Here is a 9,580-nt window from a genome sequence, read left to right as displayed (position 1 = left end):
TCATAATTATGAACCCTTCACCAATTGCTTAATCAGATCTTCCTTGTCTTAAAATTAGTTTACTTGCATCACTGTTATCAAAAGATTAAGATATCTACTCTTCTTTTCACAGACAATACATTATTCTTTCTATTAAAAAACAAAAAGATAAATCCCTGACTTCATTTAATCAAAGCAAAGAGAAAGCTGAACTATCATGTCAGTTTCTAAGGCATTTACCAGTACTAACTGCAGGTCTGAAGTAATTTCATGTCTTCTGACAATGATCTCTCTGGATATCACAGAGGGCAATTCTTAAAATCACTTTTATTTTCACAGGTATCTTTACGGCAGTTTATTTGTACAGGCACAGCATTTTATAAAGGAACTCGAATTGCATTAAATAGCAAGAGAGACATTTATCCATTATTTCAAGGGAAAGAGAAAAAACAGTAGTTGCCTTGAAAAGTTCTGTGAGTGATTTACTGATTTCCTTTCTTACATTCTCAGTCCCACTTGGAAGTTTTCCTCCTCATATACCTGGACCCCTCACTGTCGATTGCTTCGTAGAGGTCCTTTTTATTCTCTGCTGTTGCATGCAAATAACCAAGGTAGGCCACACAGAGGCTAATTGTTATCAGGCCAAATGCCATCACAGGTTTGTTCTGAAAGAAAAAAATGTGGTAAATGGTTTTAGTCAAAACATTTTTCATTAATCTCAAACATTACATTCTTCTATCTCAGCTTAGAAACTGAACAGTAAACTATTTGTGACATTTGCAAAAAAACATCACTGCCTTCTTGCAGACTGAATTTTCTGATAGCAAAAGGAATTCCCTTTGAAAAAGAAGATTCTTTCTGGAGTCAGAACACCACATTGCCCAGTACTCTGTATTTTGCTGGTTGGAAATGCTGATTGAGCATGAACAAACCAGATAAAATCAATTACTGAAGGTCTCTACTACATTAACAGATCATCTGGATATACTACTGGGACAATGCACTCTGGTCCTGTTTGATTACAATCCTCTAAACCACATTTTGTATTCTTACCACAAAATATACTTTTATTATATTAAATCTATACTTATTATATGCACAAAATTTCACTCATTGCTGCAAATGCAAATAAAATCTGACTATCACCAACTTAATTATAAAAGCAAGAAAAGGGAAAATCCAGAATACTGAAAAGCTACCAAAAAACGCCTCATTTCATACTTAGAAAGTTTGTATTCTATGATTAGTTCCCTTTTAAATATTAAAAATCACTCCTGTTGTTTTTATTACTTAACAATAAGTAACAATACTACTTAACCTATCAAATTATATAGGTAATATGCCTTTAAATAATCTTTCTAAAAGCAACTTAGCTAGGTACAAAAGAATCAGAGAGTAAGTGAAATAAAAGCTGCAGCAAACAATGTCATGTTCTGTGCTCTCAACAATCAAGAATGGAAAAAAGTAGAAATATTTTTAGTTACATTTCTGAGTGGTTTGCCCAACAAGAGATGGTCATATAACACACAGAGATTTGTAATGATAACTTTAAAGCAACTGTATCTCTTCAAGCATATTTAGTTTCTCTCGGAAGGACTGTCTTACAGGTTTAATGAAAAGCTCTGGGTTCACAGCTCGGAAAAGCATAGTTGTCTGAACACTCCTCAGTCCTGGTTTTCTCTCTTTGGGCGTTCCATTTTCATTTGGAGGTTTGGTGGAAGACATGTTACTTAATGTTGAATATTTCCTAAAAGTAGAATGAGAAACAGGAGTAATTTCTGTAAAAACACTGGAAGAGCTGTACTCACTGAATGCAAATGCACACTCAGTTTGTCTTACAGCATCAATTTTAGCTGGTGTAAATATTACTGATCTCCTCCAGTGTCACCTAACATTCCCAGTTTAAGCACACTCATTTTCAATCTTGTTAATTTTCTGCATCCTAAAATTAACTTTTGGAGATTCACATCTTCATACAGCAAATCTAAATCTCCTGATAATGGGCTTAGGGTTTTTCACTTGCCTTTGGCTAATGTTTTAGCTACCTGTGGACTAAACAGCACCAGTCTTCAGACCACTGTCTAAAAAGATAATCCTAGAAAAAAGTGTGTTTTTTAAAAAAAACTTCTACGTGACAGGACAGCCCAAGCAGCACTGTAGTGCAGACACTTTAGCCACCCACCCCAGCAGACTCGGGTCTCACTTTTGCACACACTGGGCACATTGCAAATGCCTTAGGTTCCATCTGAAAGAGGGCAAATCTAAGGTGCTCTCAGAATACGCAAGAAATCCTTTATTGTGGGGGTGGTGAGGCCCTGGCACAGGGTGCCCAGAGAAGCCGTGGATGCCCCATCACTGCCAGCGTTCCACGCCAGGCTGGATGGGGCTCTGAGCAACCAGGTCTTGGGGAAGGTGCCCGAACGAGACGATTTTTAAGGTCCTTTCCAACCCAAATCACTCTATGAGCACCTGAGCAAAGGTGGAAAAACACGCCCTTGGCTACCCCCGACTGCTGAGGCGCAGAGGAAACACGGCGCTGGGGATCCCCCGGGAAGGAAAGGGCGGCGCAAGGGCAGTCGCACAACCCCATCCCGGGCGGCGAGGAGCTCCGCCAGAGGGACGAAGGGGGCAGTTTGGCCCCAGTTTGGAAAAGCCCAGCGGGAAGTGCCGGGACACGGAGCCCCCCCGGCGCCACCGCCTCACGGAGGGGGAAGGCGGGAAGGGGGCGCGGGGGGACCAGCGCTACTCACCGCTCGCGGCCGGCCGCGGGGCGGGGCCGCGCCTGCGCGCTGGCGCCCCCTGCCGGGCGGAGGCCGGGAGCGGGCCCCGCCCCGCGCTCCCTCCCCTCAGCCGGGCGGCGGCGGCGGGAGCAGCGGGCTCTGCTCGTCGGGGCTGCCGAGCTGCCTGCCCCGGAGGAAATGCTCTCACATTGCACCAGGGGGCTTAGATTGGACACTAGGAAAAATTTCTTCACTGGGAGAGTAGTCTGGCATTGGAACAAGCTGCCCAGGAATGCCACATAAGATGTGTGGATGTGGCAGTTGTGGATGTGGTTTAGCGGTGAAAACAGTGACCCTAGATGTACAGTGGGACTTGATAATCTTAGAAGTCATTTCCAACCTTAATGATTCTGTGATTATATGAAACATAGCGATATCCAGGCTCACAGAGCTTCCTGTTCTATGTTTTTATTCTGCAGTAGTCAAACTGCCTTCCCCCCCCCACCCCAAGATGGCAGAGTAATAATAAATTGCAGGTTAGTTTTTCACGTCTAAATCCAGATGGAATATCTAAATTTTTTTTTCTTGTTGTGAGCAAATATAATGAGGTGAGAAAAATAATAGGGAAATAAGTTTAGGTGTCAAGAGAGGATTGAGTGGTATGTCTGGGGTTTGTGTCAGCAATTAATTCACAACATACCATCTGCAAATCTGGTAGCTATTGTTTTGGTGGCATGTGCCACGCAGCTGATTTTGTTTGGAAACTACTGCGTAGAAAATCTGAGTGAAGCTGCTTTCGTTTGTTTTCATGTTTGTCTAATTGAAAGAAGCCAATGCAAGGTTTTTGCAAGAGCTTGGTTTTTGGGAAAGTGGCTTGGTTTTCTTGAGGGGAAGGGGGATTTTTTACTGTAATATAGGAGATATTCTGCATACAGCTCCCAAGCAATTTCTCCCCCCACATTTTGGAAGCCAAAAGAATTACATCAACAGAGAGAAAGCACACTTGCTTATTGGCTCATGCACCCCTCCCCAGCAGTTACACTGCCCATGCAGATAAAATTTCTGATCCAAAGTCAGACAGGGTCATCATAGTTTTTTCCAGATTGTAGGATGGATTTATGCCAGAGCACATTTGCAGTATATTGGTGGCAAGGATTGTTAGGTTGCTGCTAGTTCTCTGGCACTTCCCATCTTTCTTGTAAAGGACAGATAAGTCCTAGGCATCATTGACTGGGTAAGATCCACTGTACAAAGAGCTCTGGCTGAAGAGAAAATATTCCCCATATGAAGAGCTGCAGGATAAGCCTTTGTGTGTAAAAAGAGAAGCAGAGAGAAATGTAAAAATGAGCTTAGGCTTTGATGTGAATGCTGGTACTTGGCATGTGTTAAGCATTTGCCAGCTAACCAGATTAACTGTGCAGTGATGAAAAGCTTGGACTGCTTACTGCTTCTAGTTTTGCTTTATGTCTGTGGGAAAGTGTGTTGTTGTATCTTTAATGTGAATATTACGTTGCTATCATCTGACCCAACAGGATGTTGAAACATTCAGTCCATTAAGGCTTATGAAGTTGTTTGGCATATTTTATAGGAGAGACTCTATAAAGCGTAGAATAGTAAACATTTGTGGTATTTCTGAGTCACCCATCCTCTTAATATCTGAGTATCTCTCCTGAAATCACACAAAAACCCGTCCCTTTTCTAAACCTGAGGCTGTTACTGAGATTTATTTTCCTTTCAACGAAATTCCTTTGGGATTCTGCATTCAGTATTGTGCTTTGTGCCATAGCCATTCACAACCTGAGAGCAATTTCTGCATTTTTGAGTCTCATATGCCCTTATCATTTGAGCTGCAGAGAGGCTCTGTGCCCCGCAGACAGGGTTAGCATGGACAGCCGGGCGGGGAGCAGCACTGCGCCTCCTGCCTTGCTGACTGACCTCACAGCTCCTGCTTATTTCAAGTACTGCACAAGAACAGAGCTCCACATTGTCTTCAGAATAAAGATAGGGCGCCTCAAGCTGCTGATAAGCTTATCCTTGCTTTAGAGACACAGTTACAGAGCTGCTGTGGGCAGAAAATAATCTTTTTGCATCTACGCTGGGACTTCAGCACTGGTATGGCTTGTAGTGAGAGGGCCAACTACCATCATGTATTTGTTAGAGTTTTGATATGGGAATGTGAAATTCACATTTTAAAATTATTTTTAAAATGTTTTAGACACTATGAGTTTCACAACATTTTAATTATTTTTTTTTTTGTTTTTTGCTGAACAAATCTGGGGGAGAAGGGAAAGCAAAAATTAGTAATTAGAAGTATTTTTTTCCTCCTTGCTCAAAGCTAATGATGAGAGTAACCATTGTTGTACTGAGGCATGTGAAACAGTATGGCCATATTAAGGACGTGAATGCATAAGAAACAAACAGACCAGCTAGACAGGGGTGGCATTAAGGGTATTGAGGGGTTTCTGTGTGGTTGTTGCTCTGCTCACGTCAGTCTCAAGAGTCTTTATACTGATTTTCAGCAGCTTTTGCCCCTTTGTGTTGTTCCCATTGAAAGAAAGCCGTTTTCAGACAGCAGCATGCACTGCTTGGGACCCTACCACTGACATTCCAAAACAATTTTAAGGCAATATGCGTTTTAAAACCAAAAATCTCTTAGTGCAACTCTCTGTGTTTCATAACATTATATGTACGTCTCTTATAATGCTTGTTAGCCAGCCGTGTCTCTGTGAGACAAAACAAATCACCCAGCCGTGCTCTCCAGCAAAGATTAAAGCAATTGTTATTCTTCAAACACTGATCAAGCTTAGAAATCTTTTTCAGCTGAATTCAGTATGGAAGGAAAAAGGTACTTTGTTTGGTTCTGCTTTCATTTTTGAGTGGGTAAATTGGTTCTGACTGGGAACAGAATATCAAAACTCAAAGCACCCCCTCTAGGAAGAAAAAGGTGGTTTCTACTACAAAGGAAAAGCAGAGAAACACGTGTAGTCCTGAATTTTCTCACTACAACAATATACGGCTAGATACCTTAGAGTGAGGTTTAAAGACAAATTTGGGCTAAGACTGTGTCTCCGAAAGGGAAGGGCAAGGGAGACCTCTTTTCACTTGTAATTGCTCTGGACTTCTTTGCATGCAATCTCATAATTGCTCAGCCTTGGAGTATGCCAATTTTGTTCCTTGGTCCATTGCCAGAAAAAGAAAAAAGAATTAAGTTTATTTTTCAGTTGGATGGGCAAGACAGTCTAATGTAAGCAGGGCAATGCAGTTGGAAGTGGAGGCACAGACCAGCACTCACCTCTGCCTCTGACACCAGGACTCCAATCAGTTCAAGGTGTGAGAACTTAAAATCCTTTCTAATGTAGGTACCCTTTCCAATCTCAGGCAGGGAACACAGCTCCTAAGAAGACTACAGAGGGTAAAAATTTCACAGTTTCAACAGAACAACTCTATTGTAAGGGACTCTGATACACAGTATTCTGGAACTCTTCAGATTTTCTAAAAGGCAACCTTACAGTTGTCTTTCAGTATATAAATACCACTGCATAGAATAATAGAATCATTAAGGTTAGAAAATACCTCCAGATCATTGACCCTGAGATGTGCTCAGCTGGTCAAAGCATGGTGCTGATAACACTGAAGTTGTGGCTTCAATCCCTCTATGGGTCATTCACTTAAGAGCTGGACTTGATCATCCCTGCGATCCCTTCTGGTTTCTGTGATCTGTGAATCCAGGGTTAGGCTGAACACTGCCATGCTAATTAAACCATAGCACTAAGTGCCATGTTCAATCATTTCTTTAACACTTCCTGGGATGGAAGTGTTGACCTTATAAAATTGGCCTCAGCCTATTGATCCAGCTTGTCCAGATCCCTCTGCAGATCCTTCCTGCCCTCAAGTAGAGCATCTCAACACTCCCCCTCAACTTAGTGTCATCTGCAACCTTACTGTGGGTGCCTTCTATCCCCTTGTTCAAATTATTAATGAAGATGTTAAACAGGGCTGGCCCCAATACTGATCCCTGTGGGACACCATTAGTGACTGGATGCCAAACGGATGCAGCACCATCCACCACCATCCTCAGGACCCAGCCACTCAGTTTTAAACCTGGAGAGGAGTGTGCCTATCCAAGCCATGGGCTGCCAGCTTTTCCAGGAGAATGCCCTGGGAAACTATCAAAGGCTTTGCTGAGGTTTGGTAGGCAGCATCTACAGCCTTTCCTTCATCCACTGGGTGGGACACCTGGTCTTAAAGAAGATGAGGTTGGTCAGGTAGGACCTGTCTTTCCTACCCCCAGGAAGGCCAGGTCTGATCCCCTGGCTGTCCTGTACGTGCTCCACGATGGCACTCAAGATGTTCTGTTCCATAACCTTCTCCAGCACTGAGATCAAGCTGACTTGCCTGTAGTTTCCTGGATCCCTCTTCCAACTCTTCTTGTAGCTGAGTGTCACATTGGCCAACCTCCGTCCCTCTCGGGCCTCCCTAGTCAGCCAGGGCTCATAATAAATGATGGAGAGGGTTTTAGAAAGCTCTTCAGCTCCCTCACTATCCTCAGATGAATTCCATCTGGTCTCACAGACTTGTGAGGATCCAAATGGCTCAGCAGTCCACCAGCTATTTCCTCTTGTAGTGCAAGGGGTCTACTCTGCTCCCTGTCCCTGACTACAAGCTCAGGGGGCTGGTTGCCCTGAGGATCTCTGGTCTTTCTGTTGAAGACTGAAGCAAAGAAGGCATCAAGTACTACAGTCTTCTCCTCATCTTTGGTTACAGTGTTCCCCTTCACAACCAATAAGAGATGGATATTTTCCTTGGCCCTTTTTATGTTGTTAATGTATTTATAAAACCACTTTTTATTATCTTTCACAGCAATGGCCAGATCAAATTCTAGCTGAGCTTTTGCCTTTCTTATTTTCTCTCTTCATGACCTAATGACATCCTAGTGCACTTCCTGAGTTGCCTGCTTCTTGTTCAAAAGGCCATAAACTCTTTTTTCCCCTAAGTTTCAGTACAAGCTCCCTGTTCAGTCAGGCTGGATTTTTTCCACACCAGCTCATCTTCCAGCACCTGGCGATGGCTGCTTATGTGCCTTTAAGATTTCCTTCTTAAAATATGTCCAGCCTTCATGGATTCCTTTGTTTTTAAGGGCTGTTTCCCACGGTCCTGAACCAAAGTCCATGCTCTCAAAATCCAAGGTAGAAGCTTTGCTGATCCCCCTTCCTTACTTCACCAAGAATCAGAATTTATTATTTTGTGGTTGCTGTGCCCAAGAAGGCCACCGACCACCACACCTCCCTCCAGTCCTTCTCTGTCTGCAAACAGCAGAGCACTGCCCCTGGCAGCCTCCCTTACCACCTGTGTCAGGGAGTTACCTTCCACACACTCCAGGAACTTCCTAGACTGTCTGCTCTCTGCTGTGATGACCTGCCAGCAGAAAACTGAAATTTTGCATTACCTGCAGTCTAGCTCCAAGCTCTGGCACCTTTAGTCACCCTCTGAAGGCAACAGCTTATCTGGAGACAGTACCAAGGTGCAGATTTGGGCATATGTGTAAGGCTATGTGATAGTTTCCTCTCTGTAAAACCACCAAACATTCACATGTAATTCCCAGATAAAAGCCATAGTAAGTTTGAGCTAATTAAATTATACTACGTATAAATTATAGTGTGAAAAATTCATTTAAGAGGCAAGGAGTTCAGTCTAACTGCTTATTTTATAATATTACTCAGCAGAATGGCCACATCCCACGTAAAAATGGTCACTAAAGCCCTGATATGAGTTGTATAAGGCAGAACATAAACACTTATTCCATTGCTTAGTTATTGAAAGTAAAGTTATAGGCTTCCTAGTGGGGAGTAGTTCAGCTGCCTAGGGCAGTGTGGGAGCTGATTAGCATGTACAGTGAACAAAATGCATTTCAATTACAATACCCAGGCTTCACTTGCTTGGGAAAACCGCTGTATTTTAAAATTCTGAGAGAAGGGCTTTTCTGAGCATTTGTGTATTGTTACCAGTCATGTGTGCCTAAAAGAATATGTGTGTCTTGTGGACAGCTGACTTGCCCAGGAGAACAAAAAATGGAAATCTGATGTAAAATGTCAAAGAGCAAACAAGGTGTGAGTTCAGGCTCACAGCACACGTCTTCAGGCTGTGCTACTGTGAAAACACAGAGTGCAGCATCTGAGCTGATGCTGATGAGTGCTCAAAAGATGCAGATAAATCCTACAACTTCAAATAAATGCCACAGTTTCCTCATATCTTTCTGATGATATAAGAGGCTTTATGGTTCTGGCTTGAACTGTGTGCCAGCAGAGATGATCAGGTTGCACTCATTTAGTTTGCATTACCTAGGAGATAGGCAGTTCCCATTTTCCAAGCATAAAGCAGTAAACTCCCTTACTCAGAAATGAACTGTTGATTGTTAGTTCCACTAGAGAGCTGAGATCCAGCTGTAATTATTCACTGAGACACAGGTAAGTTAGATTCTCTTTTAAAATACAGTTTCACTGAATGAAAAGTTGATTTTCTAACATTAAATAGGCTTGATAGTAGCCTCATGCAAGAGTCCCAGCAGCCAACTTACACCATGGATGTAAATCTCTTTTTGGTGCATTATTGCAGTACTTCATAATATTACAGAGTTAAAATTTCTGTGATGTGGCCAGTGACAATTGCTTGTCCAAGTGGAAATCTTTTGACTTTATCAATTCTTTTTTTACTTTACAAGTTGACTAAAATGTGACAATAGTAACAACAGCCTGAATAGAGCAATAATATTTATTAATGTTGAAGATCATTTGCTGCAGAGGGAGATTTTTGTTTACATCAGGAAAGCATGGTAGAAATGGGTTATCTCTGTTTGGCACAAGGGTGATGAGAAATGCAGTTGT

General features: G+C 42.5%; 1 protein-coding gene across 2 annotated transcripts; it reads right to left on the bottom strand.

Moving 5' to 3' along the window:
• Nucleotides 1–289: 289 nt before the first annotated feature.
• On the bottom strand, nucleotides 290–2,764 carry SMIM8 (small integral membrane protein 8). Of its 2 annotated transcripts, none has more exons than XM_056487827.1 (3): nucleotides 2,730–2,764; nucleotides 1,585–1,726; nucleotides 290–644 (listed from the first exon to the last, which is right to left on the bottom strand). In XM_056487827.1, exons 2-3 carry the CDS (start codon nucleotides 1,702–1,704, stop codon nucleotides 486–488), a joined length of 279 nt encoding a protein of 92 aa, XP_056343802.1. In that variant the 5' UTR covers nucleotides 1,705–1,726; nucleotides 2,730–2,764; the 3' UTR covers nucleotides 290–485. The 2 variants fall into 2 exon arrangements, with proteins under 2 accessions (XP_056343802.1, XP_056343801.1); XM_056487826.1 differs by lacking the exon at nucleotides 2,730–2,764 and adding an exon at nucleotides 2,449–2,705.
• Nucleotides 2,765–9,580: the final 6,816 nt, after the last annotated feature.

This window comes from Oenanthe melanoleuca, chromosome 3, assembly GCF_029582105.1.
Source record: "Oenanthe melanoleuca isolate GR-GAL-2019-014 chromosome 3, OMel1.0, whole genome shotgun sequence".
NCBI classification, from domain to species: domain Eukaryota; kingdom Metazoa; phylum Chordata; class Aves; order Passeriformes; family Muscicapidae; genus Oenanthe; species Oenanthe melanoleuca.
The sequence above is the reverse complement of the archived record's forward strand: the minus strand, read 5'-3'. Positions and strand labels throughout refer to the sequence as shown.

Coding starts and splice junctions, on each gene's coding strand:
- SMIM8 (XM_056487827.1), bottom strand. CDS start 1,704: ATGTCTTCCACCAAACCTCCAAATGAAAATGGAACGCCCAAAGAGAGA. Junction 645..1,584: donor CAGAGCTTTTCATTAAACCT/GTAAGACAGTCC, acceptor TTTTTCTTTCAG/AACAAACCTGTGATGGCATT.